This window comes from Grammomys surdaster, unplaced genomic scaffold (assembly GCF_004785775.1).
Source record: "Grammomys surdaster isolate TR1022 unplaced genomic scaffold, NIH_TR_1.0 144, whole genome shotgun sequence".
In the NCBI taxonomy this organism is placed as follows: domain Eukaryota; kingdom Metazoa; phylum Chordata; class Mammalia; order Rodentia; family Muridae; genus Grammomys; species Grammomys surdaster.
The window spans coordinates 6143571-6162231 of NW_021604602.1; the positions used below are offsets into that span (position 1 = coordinate 6143571).

The 18661-nt window shown below is 48.4% G+C and overlaps 1 protein-coding gene across 3 annotated transcripts in view; it reads left to right on the plus strand.

The window, feature by feature from the left end:
* Positions 1-18661, plus strand: part of LOC114618721 (serine/threonine-protein phosphatase 2A 56 kDa regulatory subunit gamma isoform) — a 51789-nt gene that overhangs the window by 16163 nt on the left and 16965 nt on the right. For all 3 annotated transcript variants that reach the window (XM_028764515.1, XM_028764516.1, XM_028764514.1), the window contains exons 3-8: positions 2-94; positions 178-308; positions 5338-5397; positions 6973-7081; positions 9480-9533; positions 14530-14700. In XM_028764515.1, coding sequence (XP_028620348.1) covers positions 2-94; positions 178-308; positions 5338-5397; positions 6973-7081; positions 9480-9533; positions 14530-14700 — 618 coding nt within the window. The remainder of the gene's footprint in view (position 1; positions 95-177; positions 309-5337; positions 5398-6972; positions 7082-9479; positions 9534-14529; positions 14701-18661) is intronic.

Genomic DNA, 18661 nt, shown 5'->3' on the forward strand with positions numbered 1-18661 from the left:
GCTTGTTTATGAATTTTTCTTAAGATTTTTAGAGTCTCCAGATTTCCAGCCCAATATAGCAAAGAAATATATTGATCAGAAGTTTGTATTGCAGGTAAGTTCCCAGCGAGGTGTTCCTCGACAGCCGTAAGGACAGAGTGGCCACTGTCACTAAGTGCCATTTTATTTTTCTTAAAGCTTCTAGAGCTCTTTGACAGCGAGGACCCTCGGGAGAGAGACTTTCTAAAAACGACCTTGCACAGAATTTATGGGAAGTTCTTAGGCCTGCGCGCGTACATCAGGAAACAGATCAATAATATATTTTATAGGTAAGTCCCCATGTGCTTGTCATCCAGGGGAGGGAAACTGAGCCACGTTTTCGTGACCCTGCCCCTCATGCTCTCCACCCACTTCAGTGTCTCACCGCATTCCCTCCCCTTGCTGGGTTCCTACAGAGTTGTCCAGCTGCTCACAGTATGGACGCTTCTGTCCCATGCACCTGCTTGCTACCTACTTATTCATGCTCAGTCACAGAGAAGACAGGAAGGAGGAGGAGGGACACAAGTGAGCAGCCTTTGCCTGGGAGGACCTGGGAATTAGGTGAACAGTTTGAAGGCCAGCCAGACACAGAGAGGAGAGCCTGGCAGCTGGCAGACAGGACAGCTTTCCTATCTGTGCCCAGACTTGGGCTTTCAGGACCAGAGAGTGACCACAGACCTTTCCCCGGGGCCCCCATCTCAGAAAGGACACACCAAAAGTCTCCAAGTCCACTGATGGCTGTGACCCCAGATGTCTTACCTCCACCCGCCCCTCCTCCCCTACCCCATCTCATCTCTGACTAGGCCTCATAAGTCTTAAGATCTACTATCCCAGGTGAACATGCAGGTGTACCTCTGTAATCCAGGGCTCGGGAGGCCGAGGCAGAAGGATTGCCACAGCTTCATCTACAACAAGGTCCTAGTGAGCCAAGGCTCCATTCACATGTTCATGGTCACTGTTGCTGACGGGTGCTGACAGGTTAACATGTGCAGCCGGCCTACACTATGACTGTGCTTCCAGGGTCTGGCCTCTCCCAGACTGTACAACCATGTGTTATCCCAGGCTGTCCTGCTGCCCTGCCTTGCCTTGAGCCCTTACACCACCTTCCTCATGAGCTGACATGGTTCCTACTCCCCAAGGGCAGCCTCAGTGACACCAGCTTTGTATGCGCCCAAGTGATACAGAGTGGGTGCTGGTGGAAGAATCTGTGTAGCTCTTTCATGAGGAAGTCTCACTGTGTCGCCCTGGCTAGCCTGTAACTCACTGGACTAGGATGGCCTCAGACTCAGAGCTCCCACTTCTGCTACGATTGAGGGTGTGAGTCACTCTGCCCAGCCTAGGTTGTGCAGCTCTTTCTTACTAGTACCTGGGGGGCTTACTACATGAGCAGATTACTCGGTAATTGTTGGTTTCTTCAGTTGGCCTCCTGCTGTGACATCTGACTCTAGAGGAGCCTAAAAGTAACAGATCTTGGCAGTGATGGAGATGTGATACCCATCTGATACATAATCAGTAAGCTTCACAGTCTGGTGGGCCAGACCTGCTTGTGTGTAGACACAGGACCGGCGCCCTCGGCCCTCATGGCAGCGCCCTGGCCTGCCCAATCCTTGCCTCAGCCTGCAGCAGGACTGAAAGTGGCCCAGAAAGGGGAGCTGGGAGTGACACTGGCAGCCCGAGTGGCCCTCTGGCCCATCTTTTGCCTGATGGCACATGGTGATATTGGGGCCCTCACTGTATGGCTTCCCTTTGAGCCTTTCAGGTTCTCTATAATACATAGTGTTTCTCTGGTGGAGCCCAGCCCGGCCCTGCTTGCTGATGAGTCAGAGAATGACGTCCTCTTCCAGTCTTTACTTCCTGGTGCTGTGCTTCCTCACAAGGTCAGCTGACGCCATTCTCTACACAGTGAGCACAACTTAGATCCCAGTCTCTTAGCCCCGAAACCAGGCCTTGCCTGTAGAGCTGTTTCTCTGGGACTGGTGGTTTTGCTCGGGCAGCAGAACCACAGATGTGGGAGTATGTGGACAGGCCTCCTACGTCAGGGGTCTTACCTCAAGTGCTGAAGGCTCAGCTGCTTACACAGAATAAGTGCGCATGACTCGGTTCCGTTCTCTTTGTCCAAAGGGCTAGTGCTGCAGCGTGGTAGTTCTGTTTCCTCCCTTAGGGCATCTTTCATATAGTTATCTTGATATATACACACAAAAGCAAACATATTACTAAGAATCCCTAATCGACCTGGGTCTTTTTATTGTTGTTTCATGTAAAAAGAGTCAGAGAGCACATGGACATCTCCCAGATCATAGAAATGCAGTACTGTGTATGTTCAATATCCTGACCCAGAAATCCACACACTCAAAAATTAGAATATTTTGAGCACTAAGGGGATACCACAATGGAAAGTTACACACTTGCCTTATGTGATGGGTCATAGTTAATGCAGGAGTGGCCAGGGCCTCGTGCCTACAGACCCAGCTATGAAGGAGGTTTAGGCAGAAGCATCATCTGAGCCTAATAGTTACCAGCTTGGGCAGCATAAAGAAACCTGTCTCTATTTGTGAGTGTGTGTGTGTGTGTGTGTGTGTGTGTGTGTGTGTGTGCTTAAAAGTCATGCTTAACCTAAAAGTGTTGCTCTGTGTGAAGAGTAAATGAATACAATAACTGGATTTCGGGTTTCAGCTTGGGTGCTATCCCAAGATATATCTCATACATATGCAGATGTGAGTCCGGATGATCTCTGATACTGTAAACAGCTGGTCCAAAGCATTCTGGTTAAGGAGTTCTCAACCTGTACCCACATCTTGTAAGGAAATGCAGTTTCGAGCAGCTTGGTTCCGCTTACTGAAACATTAAGCTGAGGCTCCTGTTATTTCTCATTGGCTCAGTCTGTTAGCGTGAGCCGACAGCGACTCCGGTGCCGCCTTTCCAAAAGCGGTAAACAGCAGGCTAGCCAGGCCAGAGAGCACTCAGCCTTGCTGCCCCACCCCGTGCCAAAGCTTAAATCAGCACCTGTTATTCCTCTCAGTTCTGCCCTTGACCTGGGCTCAGGAGAACTGGTGTTGTCTGGGGCCCGGAAGGTCCTGAGTAGCTTCTCAGTGCTGTGCATCTCTGTCCACATGGCCTCTCTGGTCATGCTTGGAGCCTTGAGAGTTTTTGGTTTTTGTGTTTTGTTTTGTTCTTAATAGTGTGAACTAACCTTGAACAGACACTAGTTCTGCTTCCAGCTTCCCACTGTTGTAGTTATAGGCATGTGCTGCCTGTCCAGGTGGGTTTCAGTGCTACTTCTGTGAACACTAACTGCCTCCAGGAGGGAATCAGGAGAAGCCGCCAGTCTCCTCAGAGATTCACCTAGAAATGAGTGCCTCCTACTTCCATCCTAGGCAAGGCTCCGGACAGTTGAGCTCCCCAGGAAGGGAGGTAGATCCCACCCTTGGTAGGTGCAGGGCGTCATACAGGAGAGTGCTCTGAGCAGCCAGCCCAGGTTCAGTTCATTCCGGTTTGGGCTGTAAAGGAAGGATCTTGCTCCACGTGGTCAGCTTGGCTCTCTAGACAGTCTTCTCTGTGACGGCAGAGCTAGTCCCCTTCGTTCTTTCTTACATAGTTAAAAGTGCTTAGAACGAAGACACCTCCATACGTGGTATTAATGCGGGAAGCCACGTGGCTTACAGCGACCACCATCCTCCTGTAACAGACAGGAAGGACAAGAAGCAAGGCCTGGCCGTCCCATGAGCTGTGTGCAAGGGTACTGCACCAGCTGGAGTGGTAACTGTCTTTTAAACACTTGAGGTAAAATATGTGAAGAGGAGGAGACTGTCAGGTTGAGTGTTACACAGTAAGTCACTTTCCTACACTGCCCTGCACAGACTGGCTAACACACCAGCTCTGTGCTCTCGGGCAGGAATAGGAAGAGGTCAGCAGGAAGCAGGTGGGACACACATTTGGGGGGGGGGGTCCCCTGTGTAGCCTTTGCTGTCCTGGAACTCCCTGTACATCAGGCTGGCCTCAGACTCAAGAGACCCAGCTGCCTCTGCCTCCCAAGTGATGGGGTCAAAAGTGTGCACACCACTGCCCAACTGGGCCACACCACAGCCGTTCCTCTGGCTTGACCCCTCACAGCCATACCTTCAGACTACAACCAAGCACATCTCAAGGTTCCTGTGTATGGCTGCCAGGAGCCTTAGAACCTGCCCATATGTTGTCTGGCCCACCAGTCTATCTCACCTGGATCACAGACTATTTTCCCCTCCCCCAAACACACACACACACACACCACTGCATGCCTCACCTTGATGAGTCTGTCAGTCTGTCAGAAGCCTCCTGGGGCTTAGTGCAAGCCACCAGGGAGGCCCGGCCATCTGAGAATACAGAGCTGTCTCAACCTGCTCCTCAGACTTCTTCAGGTCTAGATACTGCACCGTAAGGTTGCTAGCCAGTTTGTCTCAGGATACTGGGATTTGGGCCAGAAACCAGTAAGCAGCTTTTATGGGAGGTGCTCCCTCTGATGGGCAAGGGCCTCCTCCACCATCATGTGTCCTAACTGTGCTGCCCTGTGCTGTAGGCTGCCAGCAGTCAAGTAGTTGGGTTCAGTCTCCATGGACTCCTGGGGGTGGACATTCTCCTGTTACCTACTCTTGTTCCCAGTTCACTTACCAGACATGTTAAAGTAGCACACAGATGGCAGGCTTTGTCTTAGCACCAGGAACTCATTCACAGGAAGTCCTTGTCCCTGTCTAGAGGGAGACAAACTGACACAGAGAGTGGGGTGCATGCTTCAGGAACTCTCTAGACACCCGTGTTGGGTATGACAGGCAGACGGCACAGAGGCACAGAGAGGCACAGAGGAGAAGCGGACTGCACATGGAAGCCACCTGAGGAAGCAGGCTCAGAACTGGTAGGGAGAGACAATGTGGTGTTCAAAAAGGAACTTCTAGCCACGGGGGTGCAGGGGGCAGTGCTTGGTATCAGAGGCTCTAAAACTGAGTAAGACTTCACCTTATGCTGATGGGTTAGCAGGTGGGTAGGATGGAAGGCTGGACAGATGTAAACACGACCAATCAGACAACGGTGCAAACTGCCATTGTCTGATCTACTGGTTGAAACGCAGATGTTGGCTTCCTGGATACCTGAAATTTTTCAGAATAAAATATTGAAGAAATGTGCGCTACACAAGCTATCTGCCCTCAGGGTACTCCACCCCAGGCTTTGAGGATTTCATGGACTCTGAAAACACCTGAGCAGCTGTCTTCTAAGATGCCTGAGCGCTGGCCCAGCTCCTCCTCTAGCCTTTCTTTCGTGTCTAACACTGTGGTGCTTTGTGTGTTGCAGGTTTATCTACGAGACAGAGCACCACAATGGCATAGCAGAGTTACTGGAGATCCTGGGGAGGTGAGTCTCAGGACCTGGCAGTGGGCAGCTGACGCTAGCTTGACCCCAGAGCAGAGCTGTTTCCTGAAGGAATGGAAACAGAGTTTGATGTGAGAAGGAAGGCTGGCGGACTTGCACCAAATAACATCATCGCGCTTCCGTTTCTGTGGCTCCATAGGCGGAGCCCTCTCACACGCCTCAGTCCATGACTACAGAAACTATGGAGTTTCAGTTGATTTTCCCTCGAGTAGTGTTAAAAGTAGTTAGAGAAGAGGTTGATATTACAAGCGTATTTGAAGAGTATATATTTGAGGGATTGAGTAAATGCTGATATTTTAAATTGGATCATTTTATTGGCCTTTCATATGTATAGTATAATTCAGTTTTTATCATTTTAATCTGAGTAAAGTTTTTATTTACTATCATAAATTTTTTTAAAAAGTCTGTAACTGTAACATAAGATTCCCTGACCCACTGTTTCCCAGAAGATTTACTTGGAGCTAAGAGGTAGGTCATCTGGACAATGCTTCTCTGCAGTGCCTCTAGGGAATCCATGTGCATCTGCAGCTGAGTGTTCTGAGTTACCCTGAAGTCATCCCGTGTGTACACAGAATGTGGTGGCTTTCTCTAGCCTCTGAACCTGCAGTCTGTGTCCCTCCCCTGGACCCTCCCACACCACACACACACACACACACACACACACAGAAACTGTTGTTCAGTTGGTCTGGTCCCTCCCACGTCGCTGCTTTAGATGTGATTTGAAAAAGTGCCAGACCTCAGATGGCTCTGCCCCTCACAGCATGCTTACTTAGCATGGCTCAGGGCTTCCCTTCCCAGTTACATGAACTTGGACAAGCTTCTTCTGTTAACTAGGAAGAAAGCTCAGTTCCCTCCTGCTGCTGCCCTCTGCCGTGTGTCAGGAGTGGTGTAAGCCGTGTTACATGTGAATCTTACCACGCTGTCTTTTCAACCCTGCCTCCAGCACAGGGTTCACCCAGGATTCCCCGTCCAGATGTGCACACCACCCTTGACTCCTAGAGGACCAAGTTACCAGCTCTGACTCTCTCTAGCTCTGAGAAACATTTGTTTGCTTTGCCTAGTCATGAAACCTCATGGATAAGGCAGCTCATGTTCCGTCTGGAGGTCCTTCTATGGCGTGCCTTTCCTACAGAGTGCATAACACCCAGCCTGCACACTGGGAGGGGACGGGACTCTGGGCCATGCTAGGATAATGATCTGGAATGCAAAAGTCTTTTTAAAAAGTGCTGGGTGGGAGGACCTGGAACTGGGTCCCCCCTGAGCTGTTTAATCCACTGCAGCTTTAGGAGTTAGTCTGCCTCTGGGAGCTCCTGCAGCCCAGCTGCCCCACCCCCACCCCACCCTGTGCTGGGACTCCTGGCCCATAGCAAAAACACTAAAAGTGGCCAAGCTCCCTGGAAGGCCATTTTGTGGTTGTTCCTATTAATATCCTCTTTATTCTGAAGTAAATATTTTGCCCATTGGCTTTTCATGCTGAAAAGAAAAGCTAAGAGAAAGCATCGTTTCTGATTATAATCTGGAATGTGTAAATACTCAAGCTGAATTCTCTCTTCACAGTATAATTAATGGATTTGCCTTACCACTAAAGGAAGAGCACAAGATTTTCCTGTTGAAGGTGTTGCTGCCCTTGCACAAAGTGAAGTCCCTGAGTGTCTACCATCCCCAGGTAAAGCCAACTGAGCACAGCTGCCCGCTTCTGCAGCAGGCCAGCTGTTTATGAGAATGCCTCCTTCCCATAACTGTACCACAGTGAAAACAGGCTTCTGGCAGTATGTCAAAGTCCGGGACAGAGAGTCCTCATAAGAAATTTGGAAGAGGGTGGGAGATGGCTTAGTCGTATAACTGCTTGCCATCAAGTATGAGGACCAGGGTTGAGACCCTAGAACTCATGTAAATGGCAGAGATGTGGCAGCCTCCGTGCTCCCAACCTCAGAAGGTAGAGGCAGGATCCCAGAAGCAAGCTGGCTAGCTAAACTAGCAATGTAGCTAGCTCCTGGTTCAGCGAGAGAAGCATGACCTCAGTGGTACAGGCTGGAAAGCATCAAGGAAAGCACCATGTCAGCTTCTCACCTCCACAGGTATTCATACACACACTTTTACACATACAAAAAAGAAAGAAATTCAGGGGATTCTCTGGAGTGTAGATTGTACAGAGACTAGGGGACCCAGCTTTGTAAGGAGGCTTCTTTTTTTTTTTTTTTTCCGAGACAGAGTTTCTCTGTATAGCCCTGGCTGTCCTGGAACTCACTCTGTAGACCAGGCTGGCCTCGAACTCAGAAATCCACCTGCCTCTGCCTCCCGAGTGCTGGGATTAAAGGCGTGCGCCACCACCGCCCGGCTTGTAAGGAGGTTTCTTACAGTGTGATCTAAACCTAATGCCCTAGAGGCAGAAGCCAGATAGCCACAGCCAGTAGTGTGCTCTGACACCAGTAGAAGCCACCTGCTGGGCTCAGGGTGTAGTTGTGCTGCCACCTTAGTGGGTGGCTGGCCCTGACTTGTTTCCATCTGTTTGCATTGGATCTGCTCTCCCATGGACAGAACTGAGCTATGTTGAGGCTCAAGGAGGTGGCCACCGTTGGTTGCAACCCACAATCCTTTGCACGGCTAGACACAGAGTAGGGCTCCATTATGCATTAAGAGCACACGGACAGGGAGCTGGAGAGTTAGCTCAGCACTGACTGCTCTTCCAGAGGACCCAGGTTCATTTCCCAGCATCCACAGGCAGCTCTCAACCAACTGTAACCCCTGCTCCGGTGGAGCCTTTTCTAGTTGCTGTAGACCTGCATAGCCGTGGTGCACAGAGTTACTCACACACATAAAGGAACAAAGGATTTTTTAAGACTTTAATTACACACACACACACACACACACACACACACACACACACAAAGCACATGGCGGGGCTATAGAGATGGCTCAACAGTTAGGAGTACTGACTGCTCTTCCAGAGGACCCAGGTTGAATTCCCAGCACCCAACAGCACCGTCTATAACTCCAGGATCTGACCCCCCTCACACAGACTTACATGCAGGCAAACCACCACTCTGCACATAAAATAAAGATAAATCAATTTTTTTTTTTTTGGTTTTTCGAGACAGGGTTTCTTTGTGTAGCCCTGGCTGTCCTGGAACTCACTCTGTAGACCAGGCTGGCCTCGAACTCAGAAATCCGCCTGCCTCTGCCTCCTAAGTGCTGGGATTAAAGGCATGTGCCACCACCACCCGGCCAATCAATTATTTTTTTTTTTTTAAGAAAGCACATGGAAGGGCTGTGGGCATCATAGAACAGTACTTGCTTGTCACATGCCAGGTCTCAGGTTCCATCTCAACAAAGATTTTTATCAAGGCATAGAGCTCATATCTGTGATCCAGCACTCAGGAATCTGAGGCAGGAAATCATGAGTTTGAGGCCAACTTGAGCTGTATATAACAGGACGTTGTCTAAAAATTAAACAGGATTCCATTCTCCAGCAGTCCTTGGAAGCGGGTGGTGCGGATACATTACAAGAAAGTATGTTCTCTCCTTGACTCAGTGTGCTGTCCTCCTGAGAGACAGTTCACGTGTTTTCTGTCTGCCATCACACAGTAGTGGTTCTGCTTGTCTTTTATCACACTCGTTTTGAGTGGTAGTAATTCATAAAGGAGCTTGGCGTGAGACATCTAATCTCAGTGCTCGGAGACCGAGCCTGAGGCTCGCAGCAACGTTGGGCTACACATCAAGATTATCTCAAAGGACAAATAAGAGGAGTCGAGAGATTTCTGGTAGGACCCTGCACTAAAACCTTCCAGATGTCATATTACTTGTCCACTCGGATCTTCTAAAGACAAACAGACACACACACATACACACAGCTATAAAATTTGTCACAAACAGATAGGGGAAGAACTATCCAGTGGGCATCAGTCCCAAAGGTATTTCTCTGAAAGTATCTCTCAGAGAGGGTGGGACATGGAGCATCTCAGTCACCTCAGGCCGTTTTCCCAGAGGAGGGTGGTTGAGGGTCATCCTAGAAGGGCGTTTCCGAGCTGAAGCGACCACCTCATACTCTCTTCCCTCCCTTTCAGCTGGCGTACTGTGTCGTGCAGTTTTTAGAGAAGGACAGCACCCTCACTGAACCAGTAAGTGTTCAATCTGGACCATGACCGTCTGCTGTGTCTCTCCCTGAGCAGCTGCCATGGTTTGCATTTCACTACAGTCGGCCCTGTTTTCTTCAGGTTGTCGGAAGCTCATCTTACTCCTGGGTTGGAGGCTCAGTTGTGGTGGTTAGGTGACAAGTTCCTTCACCGCAATGAAGGCTTTGTATAACAAGCTTGTCCCATACTGCCCCACAGTCCATGGCACATGGCCCTTGAGCGGCTGTGGGCACCAACCTGGGCCCCGTTGAGCGCTCCACATTGGACAGCAGTTGTCCTGACACAGGCGCAGGTGTGGCCTGAGCAAGAGTAGGGATCACTTGCACTCTAGAGGGTGGTTGTGGTGCTCTGGAAGGTTTATCTCAGTTAGAGCTGTTATTTTACAATCACTGAAGAGCAAGTGAGGGCTACACTACTGTCTTGTGGGTTCGATTCCTAATTTATTTTTTTTCTTTTGGTGTTTTATCTTTATTAAATTTTAAAAATTTAATTCCGCCTAGCACCTCCACAAAAAAAAAAAAATCAATCAATAAACGTAGGCATGGTTGGCAAAGTCATTCCTGTCTGATGTAAGCATCCAAATTGGCTTTAGAAAGAACCTAAGCTACAGTCCGTAGCCCATGCAGTTCATCTGTTTATGGCATACAGTTCAAGCCAGGCCCATGGCTCAGGAGGCTGAGGTAGACAGAAGACTCTGAGTGTGGGGTCAGCCTGGGCTATGCAGCAAGACTCTATTTAGAAGAGGAAAAGCTGGCTAGGGCGACAGTAGTGTTTAAGAGCACTTGTTGTCCGTCAGAGGTTCCCAGCACCCAGGTGATGGCTCACAGCAGGCTATAGCTATAACTCCAGCTCCCAGGGATCAATCAGACACCCTCTCCCTCTGCGGCATTCACATGCCTGAGCACGCTGGCGTGATTGCTCCGGTTTCTCCCCCACACCTCACCCCACAAATAATAATTTACTTCTAAAAAGAAAAGAAATGCCACCTGCTCCCACCACCCCTTTACATTCAGAAGTCAAAGGAAAGAGAGGCGGGGGGGGGGGGGATGTACACTGAGCTTTCTCCCGTGGTTTTTCCTCGTGTGTGTCTGATGACTGAAGAGCTCACCATGTGCTAGTCCACATTGCCTCAGGCAGGGTCCTCCCACCCAAAGCACCTCTGCCATCTGGGCCCTGTCCCAGCCTGACCCCAGGCCTGCTTAACCCAGATTGACTGTCTTTCCTCATCTGTCTGAGCATAACATGAACTCAGGTGACAGTTGTAAAGGTTTCAGTCCCACTAATGCGGTGTAATGACAGACAGGCAGCTTGGGGAGTGAGCTTAGCTGCGGGAGTCGAGACTGAATGCTGTTGTACCGTAAACACGGGATGCCAGCCGTGGGCAGGGCCCTGCACAAACAAGCCGAAGTCCCACACACCCAGTGTGACTTGTCCACCCCAAGCTGTTGTTTAGTAGTTCCTGTTGACAGATGACATCTACTGACAGATGATGAAAAGATATCTCTGTCCAGCTGCAGAAAGCAGAGCTCATTTTCAATATACTCAAAGCATTTGGACTCTCACCTGGTACATTCTTCCTTTGAAGTTTATATTTTATGAAAATGTAAAGGCCATTGTGTCTGATTTACAAGTGAACACTTCATTTTGTGTTTTGTTGGTTGGTTGGTTGGTTGTGTGATTGGTTGGTTGGTTTGGTTTAGTTTGGTTTTTGAAACAGGGTTTCTCCGTGTAGCTCTGGCTGTCCTGGAACTCTCTCTGTAGACCAGGCTGATCTCAAACTCAGAGATTTGCCAGTCTCTGCCTCTCAAGAAGTGCTGGGACTAAAGGTGTGCTGCCTAGCACTGAAGACTTAAGTTGGAAGTGTGAACTGGAAAGGAGTGTGTACACTCAGCATACATGAACCGCACATGCTGCCCCGGGGCTCCGTGTGGAATTGCTTTACAAGTCATGTCAGTGACTGCAATTAAATTCTCGCCAGTAGACAACTTACAGGAAAGATTGAGTCCAGTTCATGGTTTGAGAGTACAGCAGAGCTGACAGCTGCAGGACCACATCGTTTAAACACTTTGAATCCAGACAGATCAGGAAAGAGGGAAGTCCAGAATCCAGCTGCCTTTCTCCTTTCTCAGTTATTACTTCAGCTAGAACTCCACCTCCTGGATGATGCCACCAACACAGGGCAGGTCTTCCCTACAGTTAATCCTCTCTGCAAAAGCCCAAAGCAGAAACCCTTGGGCGTGTCTCATTAATGCCTTAGGCAATTCTTAATCCAATCAAGCTGACAGTCAGAATTGCCCATCTAGTGTTCCCTTTAAAGCCTGCAGTCTATAAAGGGCATTTGCTGACCCTGGAATTGATATTTTTCATGTACTCTAAAGTGTCCTGGGCACACTAGACATAGAAACTGTTTTCTTTGTTGCCAGGCTAGAGGCTCATGGGAGATTTTACACAACTGTCTCCTTTCATCTGCCTGACTCCCTCAGCTAATGGGATGACCCACATGTCTTGGCAGCCACTGCTTTGCTCCTAGATACACCAGGACAGGCTCCCCAGGACTCAGGGGCACTGACATGCTCGCCCTATCCCTGTTGAGAGCATGCCCTGAGCCTGGAGCCTATGCTGCTGTCTAGCGTTAGCATGTGTAGACACGCACGCCTTCTGCAGAGCCCTGCCCTTCTTACACACAGCCCAGAAAACTGGGTGCCGCTCACAGTAGTTCAGAGATCAGAAAGAGACCAATGTGATCCTGGGTCAGAAACTGACTTTTTCAGCAAAGCAGTCGAAATCGGTGGTACTGTGCAGCTCCTACCTGACTTTAAAAAGCCACCGACAGCTGGAGGGCCAGTGCAGGTCTAAAGTACTTCCTGTCTTCTGTACTAACCGTGGTTCTGATTCAAAGTAGGTATGCAAGAAATGCCTGGTTGACCTAATAGTAGGAGAGAAGTCATTGAGTAATACACTTTAGAAATGTGTTCTTTGAAAGACTTTATTTGTGAGAGTCTTACCAGCCCTGCTTGGCCTGGCACTCCTTATGTAGACCAGACAGGCCTCAAACTCACAGAGATCTGCCTAACTCTCCCTCCTGAGGTCTAGGATCAAAGACACAACACCATGCCCAGCTCAAGATAGTTGTAGATTTTTGTCAGATTCTAAAATTAGGAGAACTTGTAAAATGAAATTTTAAGTTTTATGATAGGTAATAGGAAAAAATGTCCCAGAGCCTAAATACCCAGAGTACCAAAGCAGAATTATTGTATATGAATATTTCTTATATGCCCACCCTGCCTTTACCCTTGTAGTCATGGAAAGAGTGACTTGTTAAGCAGGGAGATTCTGAGCTGGAAGTGACGAGTGAGTGACAAGCAGTGTGCTCTGAAGGGCAGCACACACAGGGACTCCTCAGCAGTGTTGGTCCTGTGACGGGATGCAGGGATGCAGGGATGCTAGCTCCACATCCTGTCACCACTGTCATCTGTGGTAGAGAGGGAGACACAGCCCAGCACTGCTGCCACGCACGCACACGCGTGCGCACACACACAGAGTCCATTCGTAATACTGTGAGAAAGCATTTCTGGATGAGTCAGAGAAAGTAAAACAGTATGTCCTCAAGTCGAGAGAAATGGGCCTTTGTCCTTCACATTTAATTATTGTCTGTGTTGAGAGATACGGAGACACAGACCTAATTTTAAGAAAAAAAAAAAAAAAAGGCAGTCCACAACTATGGTGGCTTTAAGAGAAACAGCCCCCTATAGACTCTGAATGCTTGCCCCATAGGGAGTGGCACTGTTAGGAGGTGTGGCCATGTCGGAGGAAGTGTGTCACTGTGGAGGCAGGCTCTGACGTCTCAGATCCTCAGGCTACTGTGACACTCTCCTGCTGCTGCCTGTGGATCAAGATGGAGAACTTTAAGCTCGTTCTCCAGCACCGTGTCTGCATGTATGCTGCCTTGCTCTTGCCTCTGAAACTGTAATTCCACCCCAGCTAAATGTTCTCCTTTATAATAATAAGAGTTGCTGTGGTCATGGTGTCTCTTCATAGCAATAAACGTGTGTGTGTGTGTGTGTGTGTGTGTGTGTGTGTGTGTGTGTATGATTCTGTCCTAATTACATTGTTCAAAGGATAGAACTTATAACAGTGTTTAAAGATTGTAGAACTTTAGGTGAGGGAGGTAGCACATGTTTTAATACCAGCACTCAGGAAGCTGACAGAGGCAGGCAGATCTCTTGGCTTTGAAGCCAGCCAGCCAACCACATAGTGAGTTCCAGGATAGGGGGTGGTCCTCAGACAAGGTAGCTCTACTCCCAGTAGAGGCCTCTGCTGCCTCCTCCTGACCAAGCACTCTCTACCACTCATTCGTAGGCTCTGGGTAATTGCACTGAGAGAGCATCAGGAACCCCGCTCTTCCAGCACCTACAGTGGATGTGGGCTTACATCTGCTTCATTGACAGCATGCCTTTGATGTATTTTAACAAAATTGTAAACTGCGTGTGTGTATATGTGCACAAGCAGTCAATTAACTTGAGAGGTGCAATACGTCTGAATGTTGCTAGCAGTGTCAAAACTGGCTGCTTCTACTCTAGAACACACACTGGTCTTCATTCAGAGATGATGGACCACATTAAAACATGTAAAACTAGACTGCTTATGAGAGAAAGGCATGGTGATGATTCTCACCACCGTCTCACGTGTTGCTTGGCAGCGGGGATGCCATCTTCCTCTAGGGTAGGAGTTCTCAGCCTTCCTAATGCTGCAACTCTTTCGCATAGTTCCCTTTGTTGTGGTGACCCTAAACCTTAATCTGTTTTGTTGCTACTTCATAGCTGTAACTTTGCTGCTGTTATGAGTTGTAATGTAAATATCTGATATGCAGAATATCTGATATTCGACCCTGTGGGGGTTGTGACCCACAGGTTGGGAACCATTGCCCTAGAATATCTTGGCATCTTGTGAAATCATTCTGTTTGCTGTTACTGTTTTGTAGGTGGTAATGGCACTTCTCAAATACTGGCCAAAGACTCACAGTCCAAAAGAAGTAATGTTCTTAAATGAATTAGAAGAAATTTTAGATGTAATTGAACCATCAGAATTTGTGAAGATCATGGAACCTCTTTTCCGACAGTTAGCCAAATGTGTTTCCAGCCCTCACTTCCAGGTATGTGGGTTTGGGTGACAGGGGTCTGGAGGTACTCCTGTCAAAGTGACATTCTCAGTGTGAGGCTGTTTGTGCTCTGGTTCTGCTGTGATTGACTGGTGACACTCAACATATACTTGAGAATTAGATACTAAAATTGTAGCCAGGTGGGGTGACTCATTCCTGTAATCCTGGACTTAGGAAGTTAAGGCAGGAGGATTGCTATAAATTGAGACCAGCCTGGGCTATAGAAGAGACTCTGATCTTAGTTCTGGGTAGTTTTATTTTTGGCCTCTATTCTAATCACTGAAAACATGCGCTTCTCAGCAACTGTGATTGACAGCATTGTCTCCGTAAGTAAAGCATCCAGGTGATGTACTGCAGGTTCCTAGGGCCCTGATTCCTCTTAGTTGAAATATGCGACTCAATGAATACCTCAACAATAAAAACCTTTAACTCTGAAAACCTCTCCCTTCATTAAAGTGCTTCCTTTCTGACATAGACATTTGTATCTCTTTACATCTTTTAAAAATAAGTACTTCTCAGCCGGGCAGGCCTTTAATCCCAGCACTTGGGAGGTAGAGGCAGGTGGATTTCTAAATCCGAGGCCAGCCTGGTCTACAGAGTGAGTTCCAGGACAGCCAGGGCTACACAGAGAAACCCTGTCTCAAAAAACCAAAATAATAATAATAATAAGTATTTCTCCCTGGCAGTGGGGGCATATGCGTTTAATTCCAGCACTCAGGAGGCAGAGGCAGGCAGATCTTTGTGAGTTCGAAGACAGCCTAGGGTACACAGAGGAAACCCTATCTCAAGAAAAGTGGGGGGGGGGGGAGAAAACAAAAAAGAAAAGAAAAAATTAGTATTTCTGATTTTTTTTTTTTAAACTACCAAAATCCTGTCTGGGAAGCTAGTATCTGTCACCCACTTTCTACTCTCAAGTTCTCCAAGCCTTGGCTGTGTCCCCTTCCAGGGACACCTGTGTCCAGCTGATGTGACGATCAGCAGAACCTTGTGCCCCAGGAAGCTGGTGACCCCGAAAGCTATGACAGCTTAGCCACCATGACACTAGCTGAGCACCCAGGGCTGCGTGAAGGGACCAACAGTCCCGGGAGACTCCTGTCTCAGTATCCAGAGTTATGAACGAAGTCATCGGGACCAGCAGAACTAGAACAGGGAAGCCTGGCAGCTCTGCTGGGGACAAGGCCGGGTTTGCTTCTGCGAGAAGGAACCTCTGGTGCAGGCTTCCCACTGTGTTCAGTTGGGCTGCTGTTATTTTAGACATCCACGGGCGGTTTACGTTAGAACTAGAGCTGGAAGATTGTGTTTCCAAAGCTTAAGGAGTGAGCAGTTTCCACAAACAAGCATCGCTTCGGTGTTTAAAACTATGTGGATCTCCTCATCCCCACTTTGAGATACCAGCCAGGACCCAGGTGTGAGAACCCCAGGAAGAGACAGAGAGACCCAAGAGTATTTGAGAACCTGAACCACCCCACGTTATAGAAACCTATTTTATAAGGGGGTGGGGTGGGGTGGGGGTGTAGAGTTTCATTAGACTTTCTCTGCATTGGGAGACTAATACTTCTCTCAGAAACCATTGACTATCAGACAAAAACTAGTCCCAAGCATGAAGTACGTCCCTTCAAGTTACTGGAGGAGAGGTGTCCAGGAGTCCTCCCTCTTGTGTTGGTCTGAATGAGAATGGATTTTCAACATCACACTTGCCTGCTGCCATGCTCCCTGCCATAACCACCATGGACTCTAACTTTCTGGAACTTGGAGCCCCCCCCCCCTTCTTAATTAGTTGCTTTATTTTGTAAGTTGCCTTGGTCGTGGTGTTTCTTTACAGCAATAGCTACAGAGTACTTAGTCGCCAACCAGAATGTGAGGATGAGACCCTTTTGCTTACAGCACCACACACTTTGATCACAGGACTTAAATCAAGCTGGTCCTGAGCTAGAAGCTTCTTTGATTGCCAGTTTGCATAGTGTTGCAAGGTGCCAGACAAGCAACAGTAACCACTCACCCAGCAAGAGACGCCCAGTGGTACAGTAAGGGCATGGATATCCTGCGGGATAGCCTGTAGCTATCTGACTAGATTGAAAGCCTGTCCACTAAGAGGGCTCTCTCTGTAAACCTGAGCCAGAACCAGAGGCTAAAGCATTCATAGATGCTGGGGAAAACCTACTGCCATCAGTTTGCTAAGCTGTCAGTGTCTAACTGGCTTCTAAACACTGACCCTGTACCCTTAGATTAACGCCGTTCACGCCTCTGTCAGAGAACCTGCTCTTTGTAGTGGACAGAAGTAACACAAAACCGCAGGTGACCAAAGTGCAGAGTAAGTGACTAGAATGTTTGCCATCATATCCCTGCCATACTGTCTTCCTCCAAGGCTCAGGGAAAGGCCCAGAAGAGACAGGAAAGTCATAAAAGCCAGAAGTCAGGGAGAGCGGCTGTGAAGCTGTACATTCTGGACACAACAGAATGGGTGGGCATGGCTTGCAAAGGCCGACTTCTAGGTGAAAAGTTACAGACACTCAGCAGTTGCTGGGAGAAAAGTCACATTTTGGTTAGTTTGGTTTGGGGTTTTTTTGAGACAGGGCTTCTCTGTGTGGTCGTGACTGTCTTGCTTTATAGCCCAAACTGACCTCAAACCCATGATCCTCCTGTTGCAGACTCAAAGTGCTAAGATGACTGGTGCATACTACTGTGTGTCAAATTTGATAAAAATTTCTAGTGGGAAAACAAACCCAGGTAGGAAGATAGTCTGCAAGGCATTGACCTTGTTTACTGGAGCAAAAGTGAGTGACCCAGGCTGCTCTCCCCACCAGTGCCCACACTGTGCCTCTCCTTCTGTGAGCCGAGGGGAGAGTATACAAGGACTCCAATAAAGTCTGCTCTAGAGAGGTGTAGACACCTCTGACGGAGATGGTGACTAAAGAATTGTAAGGTTTCTCTGCTCTCGTTTTCCCTTGGAAACCAGCCCAGTTATTCACCCCAAGACTCTCACTTGTTCTAGGGGCCTCCCCATAAGTCCAGTCACTGTGGACCCAGATCAGTTCTAAAATCTCCCAGAAATTTAGATGGTTTTTTTCTATGCTTTTTCTGTTTTTAACTTTCTCACTCCCTGGCCATCTTGGTAGCTTCTCTTCTGGAGGTTGTCCTGCACCTAAGGCAAGGACATGGTGACTGCAGAGGAGACAGCGACTGTGGACTCAGTTACCTTTCAACTCCCAAGTTGTTCTGAAAAGTGGAAAGGACCCAGCCAAATGGCTCAGCTGATAAGTGCCTGCTGCCAAGCCCGACAGCCCACGTGGTGGGAAGAGAAAACCAACCCCACAGTTGTCCTCTGACCTCCACACACGCTGTCATACACGTGCCCCCACCCCTGACACACACACGAAATAAACTATGTATTTTTTAGAAAAATAAGTCAGAAGTATATATGGTTATGTATACTGGCACAAGCTGACTCTGAAGACAAGCAGACAGGACAGAGTGAGGTTGTATGTCCTCATGAAGGGCCTGACACTGAGGAAATCTGAATGGAACGCGATGCCACATTGGTCAGCACCAGCACCTGCCTGGGCATACAGTGGCAGTTCTGCCGAACTGGGACACACATGCAGAGGTGCTGAGTGCATAGGTTGTCCCTGAGCCAGGAGAGTGGCATTAAACAACTGAGAGCAGTAGTTAATCACAGAACTGAGGCAGGAAGGTCACAAGTTCTAGGCCAGACTGGTTATGGTTTCTCAAGAGAAAATTATGTTAAAAACTAAAACGACATTTATAATTTGAGCCTACAGTTCAGGCACCTTATCTTCTGTTTTCTAATGAGGGTTGAACTACTATATCCATAAATATTTATGGATACATTATTGTTCGCTATGGTCTGAGTTCAAGGCCTGCCTGGGCTGTATTTAGAGCTCCAGGCCACAGCAACACAGTAAGACCCCAGCTCAAAACAGAAGTGAAAAAAGAA